The following is a 16,418-nucleotide window of genomic DNA, read 5'->3' as shown; positions in this document are numbered from 1 at the left end:
AGGGAAAGAAATGAAGACGTAAGTGTATTCAATGTCTGCGGTAAGGATAAACATGATAACATGACTTGTTCTCTATACCTTGTCATTAACCACAACAGGTTAAGTGCAACAGCACAAAAAATGGCGCAGAGACAAAAGATAGACACGTCTACAATGTAAGAAGTACGCCAGCTCATAGACTACATTTCCATAGCTCTGACGCCCGTGCCCCAGTCTGGCATATTCTGGCACATAAACTGTCAACAATGTCAGTCTTTGAACCAATCGTGAGGAAATCCAACTGTTGGTTGAGAGCACCGCTTTATTATGGCTGAGGCCTGCAGGTTATTGCAGGCTGGTCTTTCTCCTTTTTGGGCATCAAGCGCATTAGACCCTGGTACATACTAACCAACAAATGAAATCCAGCCGCTCTTCCAAGGGTTGCGCAGGAGATTCCTCGTGGCGGTCTGGGAATTGGCAACACAAGATCTGATCTCACCATCTTACCCATGTCAGTTCGTCGCTTGACTGCCGTTCCAGGGTGTTTTTCTCCCCAAGTTGGTAAATGGATAGGGTTTGATAGGATAGAGTTAGACTTTATGGGGCTCGAAGATGATAACAGACATCGAATGGCGATCCGCATTTTGCGCGTGATTTTATGGTTCGCCAATCCTGTACTTTCTGTTCTTCGCTCTTGGTTCTTCGGTAATCCTTGCAAGATCTGACCCTGGCATAACATCTCCCCGCCTTTCTCCCCGTAATGGGCCTGACCGCAAGCCGTAGACTATGTATTTGAGTGTCGGATGCACTTGGAATTGAATTAGATGAATTTTTTGAATAGGATGGCGTTAGTGGCGATGCTTGAAAGCACCTAGGCTCGAAATTAAATACACAGGGTTAACCGTTCTTTCACAGTCGTCTATTCTGTTAGGTAAAGCCAAGCAGATCGCAACATAACAACAGCGGCAACTACACTTGGTCAAGGCAATCCGGGTCCAAAAAGTGTAGGACTACGAGGGACTACAGGGGTCCGGGTTCAGGGTATCGGGGGGTCGGGGACGTCCATGTCGAATAAAAATAAGGGTACCAAGGTTGCTTAATCCAGTCTCAGTCCCTTCACCCTTCTTTTCTGCTGATCCTCATTACTCCGTATCAAATATAGATCTTCTTCCCCATGATACTAGTTAGTGCCCCCAACCACTTTTTCTCTTTCTCTCATGTTGTAACTACGAAAATAGCATCAACAATGAATATGAGAAAGAATAACTTGAAACGAAGATATCTTTAGAAACACTCGAAACACTTGAACAGGCGATCAGGGGGTGAATGAGAAGGGTTGAGATGAAACACCGTTTAGCAGTGGGACTGTGGAGATATGTGCATTTCGTGAATTCCCAAAATGGTCGAGTCAGCAGACTGAATTGTGACCAACTGAAGGTGACCAACTGAAGGTTTAGAGTTGGAGCTTATCCTCTTCTATAGAGACATCGACTTTCTAGAAGGTCTTCGAAGGGAATCAGTGGGGGCTTGAGCGGGGTGATCCTGGCTGTCAATCTGGTTCACACTTACTAGAGAATAGTTCGTTGATGCGCAATCAAGTTGCAGCAGTGACTCGGAGGTCCAAGCGACTTTGTGAAAATCATATTTTGGGAACGGGATATGGAAGTTGGGTTCTCCGGTCGGTAGGGCCGTTGCCGATTGGTCCTGTTGATATTTCCCCCGTTACGGCGGTGATTATTTTATTTATGGATTGATCCCTCAATTTTGGTGCCAGTATTTGGAATTCGATGAGATGCACGTGTATTAAAGAGTCTGATATGGGGTACCAACTATAGGATTTCAAGGACAAGCCATCGGGGAGGAATTTCGACTATCGAATGGGATTCTGTATACGAAGCATTGCGAACTTAATTTGGCCAATTCGTGCCATTTCGTTCCCGATGCCATATTCCCCCGAGTCGGCGGAAAGAGCCTTGTTACCCTCTCAACGTTATTTCTTTGATCCGGTTGATTATTCAGCACACGCGGGATACAGTTTGGCTCAGCCCCATAATATCCAGACATATAGACCAGGACGAATAAGATGCTTACAGCATACCTGACAGGTGTATGTGTTGAGATAAAAAAAGTAAATGTAAAAGATAAGCTCAAAGCGCAGGCTTGTGTCAACTACCCACCTTCTTTGACCGAGGGGTAATCCACATGGACATGCAGCGCAGGTCTCACCCTTCCAACAGTTCGTAGATCACACATGGCATCTGCACGGTCTTCGCCATTCGAGCAATTGATTGACATTCTGCGTCCATCTAGGTGGTTGTTGAGTGCCCGACAGGGACAGGGTGCAGGGACCAAACAAAGAAAAACATGCATGGCCAAGACTTTCACGCGACGAGAGCCATGCAATAACGTGGCTGGTTCCTGCGTCCAACATCCCAACAGCCCACGAGCTAGTCCATGGGGAGTGATAATCCCTTTTAGAAAAACTGCAGGGCATATTTGGTCTCTCACCGTACATTGCGAAAAAGCCACATCCAATCTTAGAAATACCCTAGTAGCCAGTGGCCTATCCTGAAGTCTGGTGAGAGCCACCGTCAAAGCAATGCCCACCTTAGGCTGCATCTGCTAGTCTCTATCCGGTAGTAAGTATGTCCCCGAGTAAGCGCGAACCGCCATGCATGTCTGGAATAGCGAGGATGTTTTTGGTCGGGGAGATCTTCCAGGGATTGTTGAGTACAATGAGTTCATGACTTTCCCGTGGCGTTAGATGGATTTAACCCTTCAACGATGGACTTGGAGATAAACCAGGCCAAAATCCGACACATGAAGGATTACAAATTATAAATCGGCCTTGCCGTGCAAGTTAAAATCCACAGGTCCAATCTAGTACGATCTATGTGAAATGACACAAGTGGGGAGTATACTAGTATCCACGGGGAATTCGAGAAGTGAGGGCAAGGCCGGTCACGCCCAGAAAATGCTCTAATGCCAAGACTTGATTCAACCAATTCCTGGGTCGGGCCTTCGCGGATACATAACCCCAGCGCGGGCTAACCAATCAAAATTCACCGTGGTGCTCTGGACCCCAAGCCGATTTTCTGCCCAGGTGGTCACGATATCGACTTCAACCCTGGGAACTGATGTCAACCGTCGATCAACGAGGGATCCACATTACTCCACTACAGCCGCGATAGGATGGGACCAGAGATTCCCCCCGCCGAAGCTCGGGCCTTGACACCCTGACATTAATATTAATGCGGTAGAAAGGAAAAAGGGAAAAATATCCCCCCCCCAACCCCGAAGTCCCCGAGTCCCCGGAACCAACATTACGAACCAAATTTGTAGACTGTTGCCTTTTTCTGTATAGCAATCCATGGTTGAGATCTGAGCGGGCTATCTGAGTAATTTGAGAGAGGAATGGTTTTATCGCCCGGTTGGTTGAACCAGAGGATATGCCCCTCTTGACTCGGTAGAAGTAGACGAGCTAATCGATGTACTAACCAGTGGAGTTTACTGGTATTGTCGTGATCCTGAGCATGACTTGCAGGCTTAGCTTTTACTCTGCTAAATTAGATATCTACACAATCTCCATTTGAGGGTGTTCTACTCCGTACGGTTCCACGTATACTGCAATTAACAGCAACGAGCTATATGATTTTACTGCTTCATTTTCCAGTTTATCCCAAGCTAGCATCTTTCTGGATACTTGCATCATACAGACGCCTCTTCGTGATTGCTTTTTCCAAATGTCAAAGTGTCAAGATGTATTCCGTATAAAAAACATTAAAAAAGAAATATACAAAAAAGAAAAGAAAAGAAAAGAAAAGAAAATACTCCAACGACCCTGCATCCAAGCTAAAACCACACTATGACATTTCCCAAGCACCTAACATCTAAGCCCCTCTTACCCTGGCTCTAGATGTCTCCTTTCCATTTGCCATTTGAATCTGGCCTATTGCATCCCCGGGTATCGGGCGTTAGAAAGTTCCTACAGGTCCATGGTCTGTCCTTCCTGTGCAATGGCTCCATACTGGATCCTCTGTGGACTCTTCTTGCCGGGGTTATTCGGTGCATGGTCAATCTTCCGAACCTTTTTCTTTCTCTCTATGCTATTTGTAGTTCTCCAAATTTGGCACAAAGAGTAGAATGTTTGAGATATGGCTAGGATCGTTGAAGGGTGTAACATGTATGGGATGCTCAACCAAACTATTCTAGTCATTGAATGTAAATCCAATAGAAAGTAGAGCATATCAAGCCAATAGCAGATGAGTGATGATCTGGACTAGAACTAATAAGGTAAATAATATGCTATGAACGCCTCCACTAGATTTAGAGTAGAAATGGAATAAAATGAAATAAAGAAATAATAATAATAGTATAAAATAACATAATAATCAAATAATCGAAATAATATAAAATAATTATTTTAATTTTAATATAATTATTTTTTTCCAAAAAAAAGACCCTAAACCAAAGAGAAATAGATCCACGCCATGCGTATTGTATTCCAGGCCTTCTTCTTGGGTCAGTTTCAGCCTCTGGCTGTTTGCGTATCGTCTCTACTCCCCTCTTGTCGACTCTATTTATTTAGAGGGGACCCGCCCTCATCTTTCAATCTTCAATTCTTCAAGTCTTTGGCTTTTTTTGTCTCTATCCTTTGAACTGGAATCCACATATCCACTTGATCCTTCATATCTTCATACTTAGTTACTTTCATACTTATATTCATACATTCACACTTCATCCAATTGGATTGTTGCAGTGTTTGTCTCACCTGCCAGCAGATTCATCTGCAGCCGTGTTTGAGACCTCTCTTTCAGGGGAGCCCAACTGCAAGACAAATCCACCATCTGTGTAGGACGACAGAGAATATCTTTATTCTACCTCTCTTCCGCTTCTTTCCTCTTTCTGGAAATTCTCTTTCTCTTCTTTACTATCGCTGGACTAGTTTCCTAGCGATTCAACCAGTATCAGCATATCTTTTTATCCTGTCTACCAGGACCTGAAAGATCACAACAATGACTTTGGTGGCAAGACCCATTCCTCCTACACCTCCCCAGTCTACAGACGGACATCCCTTGCCCGAAGAGTTCGGAGGCCCTGGAGTGTACCGACCTGCGTACGACAACATGGCCATGTCTGATGAGGAAATCAGCACTCGCAAGCAAGAAATGGTGAGTCTCTTATCTCCTGGCTGTTGCCTGATAGCAATGCTAACCATCTCAGCACTACGCTTCTCCTCCATTCTACAACGCCCCCGGTTTTTCTCAGAACATGCCTCCTCAATCGGTAAGTTTGACTCCCATGTTGTCATTTGACCGCGTGTAAAACTGACCAGGATACGTAAATCAGATCATGATGTCCGGTGCCCAGGTCACCACACCTCCTCCGGGATCTGATGAGGACCTGATCCCAATGGGCTCACCTACCATGATGACCCCTTCCCCACCTTGGTCACAGTCCCCGCACAATCGCGGCAAAGCACCAGTCAGGGCAGCCAAACAGCGACGCAACCGTGCCCGGAGAGAACTCTCCGATCCGGGTATCAAGCTCGACGGACCAATCAGTCAACTTACTGAATTTTTCCACACTACTCCCATCAAAGACATGGACGCCTGGGTGGCTCGATCTGCTCTTGAGAGACAGGACGAGGTCCGCAAGAAGAATGGGAAGATCTCTCGACCCATGAATTCCTTCATGCTTTACCGGTCTGCATACGCAGAGCGTACCAAGAAACTAGTGGGCGCCAACAACCACCAAATCGTTTCAAAGATCGCAGGTCAGGGCTGGAAGCTAGAGCCCATTGAGATTCGCCGGAAATACGAAGACCTGGCAAAGCTCGAACGTGACAACCACGCCGCAACACATCCAGACTACAAGTTCTCGCCCAACAAAAACGCAACCACTACAAGCCGACGCGATAGCGGTTCTCCTGCCTTCACACCAGGACCTACCGGCGATGGAGGAGGTTTCTCTGACATGGAAAGTGACCTTGGATCGACTACATACCATGGGACTTCCTATGCCCACTCGCGATCCCAAAGCTTCGAAGAGCCCTACTACGACAGTAGCCGGGACTCCTCACCATTTGGACCTGACTCTATGATGACACCTGGATATGTTCACTCCTCCTGGCAAAACACAAGCCACCCAAGTGGCCTCCCAGTGATTCAGCCCAGCTCTCTCCAGGGTTCCGAATCCTACGGTGCAGACATCTACCGCTCCACCAGCCCAAACCAGCAGGATATGGGATATGGCTCTTCTCTTGCTGGACTCCCTGGTGCTGCTCATCACGAGCTGCTCCAGCCTCAGCTTACCCACCCGTCGAACGGTCTCCCCATGCACGACATGGATCCCCGACTTCTTTGCAACGGCGGCGAGTCTTCTGGAGTTGGCATGGCCGGTCCTTCCTATTCCGCCACTCCTGGCTCGTACTATACCTGGGCCGATGAGACTCAATCCGGCTTTTATACAGCCTCATCGGGACCATCCATGTCTCCCAGCGCCGTTTCATATGCTCACCCTAGCATGACCTCTGCCTACCTCCCCAGCATGCAGAGCCTCGAGGGTCGAGATTCCTCATGGGATATGCCTCGCCATGAAAGTATGGCCGACCCTACTGGTGCTGAGTTCGAGTTGTGGTGCTCCCCTGAGCCCAACTCCAACGGTTACTAAGTGGTTTCAGAGAATCAAACAATGCCCATGGCTATCCTAAGGGCCTTTCATACGTCTACGGTGTCATTGGAAATCCGGGCTGACCAACTTCTTGCTGCTGTACTCCCGGACGAGAACATGGGCAAGAGTTGGCCACGCCGACGGGCTTTCCAAAAGGAAAAGCTCGGTGGGGAACGGAGTTCAGGCTTGGGGCGTATGGCATCCAGGAATGATCTCCTTGGTTCGGTCTTTTACTTTTCATACTCTCATGCCAGCCAATCTGGCTTTTTGTCTTATTTTCATTTGATTTTTGGACCTGTCTGGAAATCCATTCGGTACTTAGGGTCCTTAGATTTCTGTCATTTTTACGCCGAAGGAATTATGCACTGGAGGGAATTATGATTTTTTTTAATGCGCGTTGATTTTACCTACTCAAATATCCATTCCAATTTTCTCTACTCCGTATCTTAAACTCCATTAAATATTACTAGGTAAAGGGCTGTGTTTCCACGGGTATTTTCACCAATCTCAACCGGTTTAGTGCACACACGGACCTTCTCAATCTCAATCATCAGCCCCTACTCTATGCTGTAGAAGGCAGTGAGACCCCTCCCAATAAGATCTCGGATCTCGTGGTATCATGTCAAATATCCTTCTATTTTGTTCTATCACTCTGTGTCACACCGCTACTTGAGAGATTCGCGCGCGGTTTCCATATCCTAGAAGGCCCTAATGGGACAATGTTCTTTCCACTATTTTTGTAGGCTAGCCATGTTTTCTGGGCTTGTCTACCCCTTTATAACAAAAATACTAGATTCCTTTATGTATGAAGGCTTGAATTGGGATTGTCTACTTTGAATGAACCCATTCCAGTCCAAGACATCTGTTGTATAGCACTGGTACCTACAAAGTTTGTATGGATTTATGCCCTCTATGCTAGAGAGTATCTATGGATTCTTCTACCAAATGGCTTTAAATACAGAAGAAATACCTATTTATTATTTTCTTTTCTTCATCAAGGAGCTCTGGGCAGCAGTGAGCGCCTGTTAAGCTCGCCCTTCCTAGACATAAGTACATACGGTGTGAATGGCTGATGTCAATCTTGATCCAATCTGGTTAGATCCTCTCAGTAAAAGAGACACAGAGCAGAAACAAATACATTTGTCTGCCTTACCCAACACAAACTCCATGCCTTTTCTCTAGGACTAGACATATCCCTCGTATACCTCTCGTATACCCCGAGCCCTAAGTCAGGCAATACTCCACCGCCCCGCCTGCCCACCGCCTTAACCCCAACAGCCTCGCAGAGCAAGTCGAGTTGATTCTGTTGATCAAGACATTGCACAGAGACACCCGTGCGAGACAGTTTCAATAAAAGCCAAATCAGTCAATACAGATTTACTCCAGGAAGAAAAAACAAATAACCAATCCGGAGTCCACGACAACAGAACAATTTCACTTCCGCCCGTTCCTCCGCACCCCTCCTACCCCTCAACCACATTCAAGCTCCGAAGACAACATCCACAGCCAAGATGTCGATTCCCAACGAAGCTCTTCAAAAGGTGTGTCTCAGGCTGGATAGATTCATATCTTTGTGTCGGATATCGCGGGCAGATGACCAGGGGAAGCGGTGTGCCAAGTCAATTAGGTCTCACTCAGCCTCTTGTCTCTCTCCGGTTTCCGATTGAGGATGTCAATTTCAAAAGATGTGCAAATACTAATGATTTCCAACCAATATAGCTCCTCCAGGAGATTGAAGCCCGTGCGATCGCCTCGCAGCAGCAGATCAGCATCACCAAGGCTCATATGACAGCTAAGCAGCGCGACATCCGCATGCTGCAGCTTACATCGAAGGAGTTGTCTGAGTTGCCTTCCGAGACGAATGTTTATGAGGGCGTCGGAAAAATGTGAGCATTTTTATTTTCCCTCTTCCTGTCTTGTCTTTTTGTTTCTTAATTATTTCGTTTTTCTTCTGTTTTCAATTTTGCGACTCCGAAACCGTGAGACAATCGGGGAAATTTCTTATTGGTCCCATTTTGAATGAAACTGAGACTGACTTATCACCCTGTTCCAGGTTCGTCAACGTTCCCATCAACACAGTCAACAAGCGCCTTACGCGCGAGAGCGGCGAGGCCACCGCTGAGATCTCCAACCTCGAGAAAAAGCTGCAATATCACGAGACGACAAACCAAAAGAGTCGGGAGAACCTCGAGCAGATTCTCAAGTCTGGTGGGAGGTCGTGAACAAAATGTTGAAATAGGAATATGAGACGAGAGCGAGACGTGAACACGATGCGCTCCCATGTGGCGGGTATCCTTGATTGTGGTATCTTTATACCAAAGGTTCAGCGGTTCTCGCAAATGTGAATCTTAATTGGAAGGAACAGACAAGGCTGATTCTACTCTGTCTTTTTCTTCCGGGTGGACCTGAAGCACAGGTGGATGGGTTGAAGATATCGTCATCTCAAGGCTGACGAGTGAATATGATACACTATGTCCGGGGAGATGCAGGAGAGGTACAAATCCCTTCTATACCCGGCTGGCCTGGTCACATTCTGGCGACTATACATACTTGGGTTGCAGGCTGGTGACTTAGATACCCGGAGTTATTGTTTGCAAAAAAAATCTTTCTTAGAGGAACCAAACGAGGAAACAGCATGCCATGATAACCTCTTTGCATATACATAGCCCCTCTATTTTCTGTGCTTTCATCGTCAATGTCTAAATCTGGATTTCACGAATTGATTGATCTTCGGCTATCTAGCGCGAGAGGGCCACCGAGAGAAATCCGTAGTCTCGGTGCCGACATCCTAAATTCATATGTTTGTTGTACTAGTTGCATCTCAAAAAGCGCATTGTGGGGCCGGTGGTAGCTTATCGTGCTGCAGCTGGCATTGTCAACAATGCAAGGGTCTTTAGATGCGAAGGTTAAATTTACTTCATTGTCGTCCTGTCCATAATGTGATAACCATGAATACAATATAAGTGCTTATGTAACCCTAACATTTTCATAGTGTCTTGCCAAAATCCCAATCTGATAGGGCTGATATGTCAATAATGGTCTAATCGAAGCTATACTTCAAGATCCGCAACGGTGTCCCGAGGATACATCCATGGATATTTTGTATACGGAGTAACATCGGTCTATTTGGAAGAGGGCGTTAAACCCCGAATGAGCGGTTGAGTGTGCAGTTATACACACCTCATTTCATTCTAGTTCCAGCAAACCAAGGAGTAAGTCATCATCTTTCCATTTCTCAAGAGCCTTGCTCTTCCATTCCTCCCAGTCCTCGTCTTCAAAGTTGAAGGCCCGCTGGGGTCCTGCAAAGAGACGTGGAAGTGTCTGCATATCTAGAAAAGAGCTCTCAGGCCCAAGAGCGAAGAAAAATCTCTGAACCTTTCTGCCCTCAACGACACAGATTGCAAGATCTTCACGACCCCTTTCGCGAAAGATAGCAGCTAGCCGCAATTCATCCGCGGCTAGATTATTAAAGCCGTCGTAGAACTCACCCACTGGCCACATCATACACGGGGAACAGAATGCCTCCGCCTTGGAAACAGTCTGCGTCCATTCCCAGTCTATAACACCCACAATATCAAAACAGTTATTAACTAGAATATGGCCACCCTTATCGTCCGGGTGCTTGAGAAAGAACTGGTTGCTTGGTGGGACGTCTTTAAAGAGAGCGCTAACAATATCCTGGCGAAACCGATGGACGAGGTAGGTGTCTACCGGATAGCAAGGTTCAATCTCGCCGCTAGCTATCATTGTGAGGTAGGACTCGAGGATAGCCTGAGAGCCCTCGAGCGAGGAAGAGAATGGACCGAGTGGCCCCTTTCCTATCTGGAATGTCGATTGATGTGCGAGACCTTGGAGGTTTATAATACCTCCTGCTGTATTCGATTGATATACGAGGCCTTGAAGGTTTATAGTATCTCCCGCCGTAGAGACAAGTGATCCCATTGCTTCGAAAGGATGCCTATCAATCTCAAGGCAAATATCAACCAACTGCTGCATGACCTTTTCTTTCTGCTGGGGAGTCGCCGCCTGCCAATCTAGAGACTTTCCATCTAGCTTTTCCATCAGAATATAGTCAACTCCAAGTGGGTTTTCTGGATCAGATTCGCATGCCCAGTCAAAAAATTTAGGCGTAGGAATACAGGTATATCGCTGAAGGTAAGTCATAGTGGCAGCTTCGCTTCGAAGTATCCAATCACGGACTTCCCGCGGCGGTGATGAGGTTCTTGCGAGGCGAAAACGTGCGAGCCACTTGACATTATCATCGAAGGTGATCTCGGCGTGGCAGTTCTGATTTCCCATCATGGCAGACAAGCTCTTACGAGACAAGTCAACCGTACACGGGATGCCTTCTCTGAGCATCGATGCGCGGGAGCATAACTGAGAACAATCTATTCGAAGGGATAGCTCGTCTATATGACGAGCCTCTGTGGCTGCATATTGAGAAGAGTAGGATTCCCAGTTTTCCTATTATATGAGCATAAGCATTTGTTTTGTATTATGGCTGATATTTGAGCAGGTGTATCACAGACCTCCGGTTTTGGACATTTGTGCCACGGCTCTCGGCGGTGCGTGCGACAGAAGTGTCTATCGCACAGCAAGCAATCTCCTGCTCTCTGCGCGGCTGGTTTCTTACAATTCCCCCATCCGCATGACCAGTGAGGCATTGTGGAAAAGTTGGTCTATTAAGGTGCTGAAGTGAGCGAAATGGAGGAGCACAAAGACAGCCAGTCTGCGTTTTGTTAATGTTCCTTACCGCCAGTCCAGTCGGTGCAGGAAAATGGAAAGTCCTAGAGGAAAGCCCCAGCTTCCTGTTCTTGGAGGGAGAGAAAATGGCCAATGCTGCCAGGACAGTACCTGAAGGTTGTTTTAAATAGTATCTATAATGAGTGGGGATGTTAAAGTGGACCCATTTTACATGCCAATCGGATGTAGTTTTAAATAATTGGTGGGCCAGGTACGTGATTTAAAGCTATCAAAAGATTGGAACATAGCATGTGAAGCATCGTCAACAAGGAATAAAAGACCAATCAATACATTCATGGTGAAAGCTTCCATACGGAGCCATCTTCCATTAAGAGGGCTAGAGACTCGACTGCTGACTCAAAATAGGGGTGGCTAATGCGAGATATTATTGGCTAGCCAGATGTACCGTTTCTAGTGATGTTCATTCAGCGGCCTGTCTGTGCCTTGATGCTAGGTAGTATCGCGAAGTCGCCACAATAAACAACACTACCAACTAGGCATTATTCCACTAATTATGTGTCGTTAGTTCTCATTCCAGGAAATGAGCGGTTGTGTTGCCAAGATATACGTCATTTTTAATATATGTGGGGAAAACGGGCGTTGGTATAGCCAGAGTACGGAGATGACGCCAATGGCGTTAGTCTGGTGGTACATGAGAGCCCTGACATAGATACGTTGTACTACCTATATGAATATACAATATTACAACTAGCCATGTAGAGGTCTTTATAACTGCTCGGGAAATGATAATAGGAAAGTATCGTGGGATCGTTTGCGGCTTTGCGGTATCGAAACCAATACCTTCAAGGTGTCAGAAAGGCACATCGGTCTACGTAACCATCCCTACTTTGTCTAATCATTTTTGTGTAAAATAAAACAAGGCAACAAGATAACAGTCCTGTGGGCTTGCCGCTGTTATCCCAATGACAGGGGTTCCCTGGCTCGACTAGGGATCAACAGAGTATGTTGTACGGAGTACAACTTACAGACATATACTATACTTTTTTTTGCCACTGTAACTGTTAGACGGTTAGACGGATAGCTTATTCCAGGTGTGGCTTAGGTTGAGGCGTTTATATTCGTAAGTTAGTGTATAAGGCTGACACAAGTCTAAAGGTTATGCCTAGTAAGTCATGTATATAAATAGTGGTACCCATGTTTTCCGCCTTAGTACTTCTGGGGTTAGGTCAGGACGCTTCACTTACTCGCTTTGGGTTGAGATGCGCACACAGCTGTGTGCAACATACATAGGTCCCGGTCTCAGGAACTAACTATGTAGATACATGAAGTCCAGGTGTGCCCAGGTAGAATATGGGTGTTCAAGACGTGACGTAGAAACTAAAAAATAGAAAGTCAGGTGAAGAAGTTGGATGCCCATGGGTCATTTCACGGGCACACCCGACCTCGTCCACAGGTTCATCATCGCGTTCCATGGATAGGATCACGTTCTCAAATGTGAACTTTCCATTTTAGGCTCATTTCTCGCCGCTTTTTTGACCAAGTAGAATTGAGCACACCCCCTCACCTAGGTAGGTACCCAGGCATCCGATCATCCTTAGATAAGCAGTTGTTCAAGCAGCCCTATCCGACCTACATGGATACGAACTAACCAATAACAGCTTTGGTGCAGCCGCTGCCAAATGATGAGACAGCCTATAAGATGCTGCCAGACTCTTACCTACATTTGCGTGATCCTCTTGGCGCATTGTAGACACCACCAAGAAGGACAAGTAAAACATGTGTGACAGGCCGCAAGTTCAAGAACAAGAACAACATTTTAGTTATCCAACATTTTATCCAACATTTTATCCAACATTTTATCCTATGATCTTGATGTGGAGATGTCAAACCCTACCTCGAATTGAAAAGCTTCAAGGCTTACCGGCCCAATGTATTCTGTCTCAATGCCGAATTGAATCAACCCGCTCATTCTACTATTTAAACTTAATTGCAACGTGCAGAAGGCTAACCCGTGCGAGCCGTCAAGACAGTGGATCTTCTAGGTACTCAGGTCAGTCGAATATGTTATACTACTCCGTACCTCATTATTAAATAAAGACTTCGAGTAATACATAGTTAGCACGTGATGATAGTGAGCCTCCCGGACTGGAATATACAAGCCTGCCCCTCATTCCCTCCAAAAGCGGCAACTAAGATCCATGGATAAAAAAGCCCCACCCGTGGAGCTACCGTGTGTTGAAAATAGATATAGATCAAGGACAAACATGAAACACTGTTGGTGCCCAATCCATCATCGCAACGAATAGTATGTATTTCGATTGCCTAGTTATGGGGAATCAGGTAGGAAGATCAAAAGAACCAGCGCCTAAAGGAGCCCCAACTTGAGTCCGAGTTCAAGATGCGAGCGATAAGATTATCCGCAGAAAAAAAGGAGTCGATCGTATAATATAGTTTCAGTAATCGCCTTATCTCTTTGAGATGCGTTCTCAGCGGCCCCTGGAAAGTTAGCGCGAAAGAGTCCGATCGTGACTATTTTAAGTAGCGTTTACGAAGGACTTGGTTTCACGTTTCGGGGGTTTATGCAGCGGGAATGCCTAATGTGCAGTTTAGGAGAATTAATATTAGAGTGCTCTGTTGTCAACGGGGTTGGCATTAATCTCGAGTCTGGACTCGAAGTGGGCCCTGACGATGCTTTGTATCCCAACCCTGGAATTGGAGTTGGAGAGAGAGAGAGTGTGTGTGTGTATATAGGAAATAGAGAGAAAAGATGGAAATCGTATATAAGTCTTGAAGGAATGAAATCTAAGAGAGAATTTAGAGTATATAAAAGGGTAAAAACATTACCGAGTCGAGTCCCAAGATTATGCGCCATGAGGCTGAACTGCAGAAATTAAAAATGACGCCCATGACGCCCAGCTGAATAAATAAAAAGGGACTCCAGGCCTGACTTCCCTCCGTTTTCTCTTTCACTTTCTTCCCAGCCCCTCCCCCGCTTTGGCTGACAGTATAAGCGCACACTTCTCGTATACAAATTTCGACTATTTTGGCCCCCCAATTTTTGTTCTTTTCTCATTTCTCTCTCTCTCACCTTCTGGTGTTCACATATATCATCTGCCACCTGCACCTGCACCTGACCTGCACCTGATAACCCCCCGCACAGGCCCCTCTATCAGGGCGCCCCCCCACCTCCCCCAAATCTATATTATCAATACTCCCCAATACTTTTCGCAACCCCGCCAAAATGCCTATGCGAGCAATGTTTGACGATGACAGCTACTCCTCGCATGACTCGGAGTTCGAGACCGACATCTCCACCCGGCGAACAGGTCTCAGAACCCATATGCGCGAGCGCTCTGTCTCTCGCCACCGTCGCCCGGAAGTCGTCTCTCGCGAGTACCTAGCACCAACCCAAACCCGCGTGCACCGGTCGGCCTCGACAGGCGGCGGTCGACGCCGCGAGCGCGGCCCGCCACTAGCACCACCTCCACCACCAGCGGTGATGATTTTCAACGAGCAAGGGCTGCAGTCAGAGAGTCGCTCGGAGAACAAGCCCCAGTCTCGACGGGTGCAGCACCAGTTCAGCGAAAAGAACACCAACACTCATAACCACAGGCACAACCGCTTCGAGGATGAACATGAGGAAATATTGCAAGCGCCGGTCGCCCCACGCCGCCGTGTGCGCGCCACCAGCAGCGTCTCGCGCGATACCTCCCCTTTTCAGCGTGACCACGAGCTAGCCATGAGCCAGCACATGCTCGAGCGCAACGACATCCGGCAGGACATGGGTCAGCACCTGCTGGAGCGCAATGATCTCCGACAGGACATGGATCTCTGGAAGCATCAGCAGGAGATCGAACGGCTGCAGCGGGAGCTGCAGAAGTCTCATGGCCGCAGCGACAAAGAGCGCGAGAAAATTATTGTGAACCCGCAACCCAATCCGCACGATTCTCGGCTGCTCAGAGAGGAGCTAGAGTATGAGGAAGAAATTGCCGAGCGGCTGCGTAGGCTACAGCGGTTGGAGCACAAGCAGCATTCTGCGGAGGAGGAGCGCAAGGCTGAGGAGCGCTATCAGCTCAAGAGGCTGGCAGCGGATAAGAGGGCTGCTGCTGAGGAAGAGGAGGTTAGACATAAACTCCAGGAGGAGAGGTTGAAGGATATTGCGCGCATGCAGGATGAGAAGGGGCAGAGGGAGAAGCTCGTGCGGGAGGAAAAGTGGAAGGAGCTTGCAAGGATGAAGGAGGAGGAAGAGGAGAGGGAGAAGCTTGTGCGAGAGGAGAAGTGGAAAGAGCTTGCCCGTCAGAAAGAAGAAGAGGAGGAGCATGAAAAGCTCGTTCAACAGATTCGAGATGAGGATATGCGGAAGGCAAGGGAGGCCGAGGAGAAGAGGAAGAAGGAGCTCGCTATGAAGGCTGCTGCTGTCGAGGAGTGGAAGCTTGAACAGGAGCGGATCAAGCAGAGACAAGCTGAGGAGGCAATCCGGAAAGCGAAGGAGTTCCGCGATCACCTTCGCAACATTGGCTATTCCGAGGAGGAGATTGATGGTATCATCAATAAGAAAAAGGAGGACAAGAAGAAAGAAGAAAAGAAGAAAGAGGACAAAAAGGATGAGAAGAAAGACGAGAAGAAGGATGAGAAGAAGGTTGAAAAGAAGGAAGAGACCAAGCTCACATGGATTAAGGTATGGAGTTACCATATCCTCTCTTTGTACTAAGGGGTTTGACTGACACTATGCCAGGTCCATCGCAAGTACTTGCTCCCAGATAGCTTGATGGCTTACGGTCTGCCTTGGGACTGGGACGAGGTAAGACTCATTCATTGTGTGTATACAACGAAAACTAATATCTCTTCCTAGCACGACCCCAACTACATCATCATCAAACAGTGGGTTGACGATGAGTTCCAAGAACTTCTCTTCGCCCACACCCGACGTATACGCGAGGGAAAGATGCTCGCCCAGACATCTAACACGACGACCGAACTGAAAGTCAACGACCGCAAAAAGGACAGACTTTACATGGTTCGGAAGAAGAGCCCTTCAGGCCGGGTGCGCATCTTCGGATAAA

At 47.1% G+C, this 16,418-nt stretch overlaps 4 protein-coding genes across 4 annotated transcripts; 3 read left to right on the top strand and 1 right to left on the bottom strand.

Annotated features, from left to right (window-relative positions):
* Positions 1 to 4,994: 4,994 nt before the first annotated feature.
* Positions 4,995 to 6,651, top strand: N7455_012138 (HMG-box domain-containing protein; the record flags this gene model as incomplete). Its single annotated transcript, XM_040957302.2, has 3 exons — positions 4,995 to 5,150; positions 5,203 to 5,265; positions 5,329 to 6,651. 3 exons carry the CDS (start codon positions 4,995 to 4,997, stop codon positions 6,649 to 6,651), a joined length of 1,542 nt encoding a protein of 513 aa, XP_040812272.2.
* Positions 6,652 to 8,162: 1,511 nt separating this feature from the next.
* On the top strand, positions 8,163 to 8,873 carry N7455_012137 (putative prefoldin subunit 1; the record flags this gene model as incomplete). The annotated part of the gene is made up of 3 exons (XM_040957318.2): positions 8,163 to 8,192; positions 8,371 to 8,537; positions 8,705 to 8,873. The coding sequence occupies 3 exons, from the start codon at positions 8,163 to 8,165 to the stop codon at positions 8,871 to 8,873; spliced, it is 366 nt and encodes a 121-aa protein (XP_040812224.1).
* A 964-nt stretch (positions 8,874 to 9,837) lies between these two features.
* N7455_012136 (uncharacterized protein) lies at positions 9,838 to 10,950 on the bottom strand (the record flags this gene model as incomplete). The annotated part of the gene is made up of 1 exon (XM_040957337.2): positions 9,838 to 10,950. The coding sequence occupies one exon, from the start codon at positions 10,948 to 10,950 to the stop codon at positions 9,838 to 9,840; it is 1,113 nt and encodes a 370-aa protein (XP_040812229.2).
* A 3,646-nt stretch (positions 10,951 to 14,596) lies between these two features.
* N7455_012135 (uncharacterized protein) lies at positions 14,597 to 16,417 on the top strand (the record flags this gene model as incomplete). The annotated part of the gene is made up of 3 exons (XM_040957368.2): positions 14,597 to 16,033; positions 16,091 to 16,156; positions 16,208 to 16,417. 3 exons carry the CDS (start codon positions 14,597 to 14,599, stop codon positions 16,415 to 16,417), a joined length of 1,713 nt encoding a protein of 570 aa, XP_040812316.2.
* Position 16,418: the final 1 nt, after the last annotated feature.

This window comes from Penicillium solitum, assembly GCF_028829755.1.
Source record: "Penicillium solitum strain IBT 25940 chromosome Unknown utg000009l_segment0_segment0, whole genome shotgun sequence".
In the NCBI taxonomy this organism is placed as follows: domain Eukaryota; kingdom Fungi; phylum Ascomycota; class Eurotiomycetes; order Eurotiales; family Aspergillaceae; genus Penicillium; species Penicillium solitum.
The sequence above is the reverse complement of the archived record's forward strand: the minus strand, read 5'-3'. Positions and strand labels throughout refer to the sequence as shown.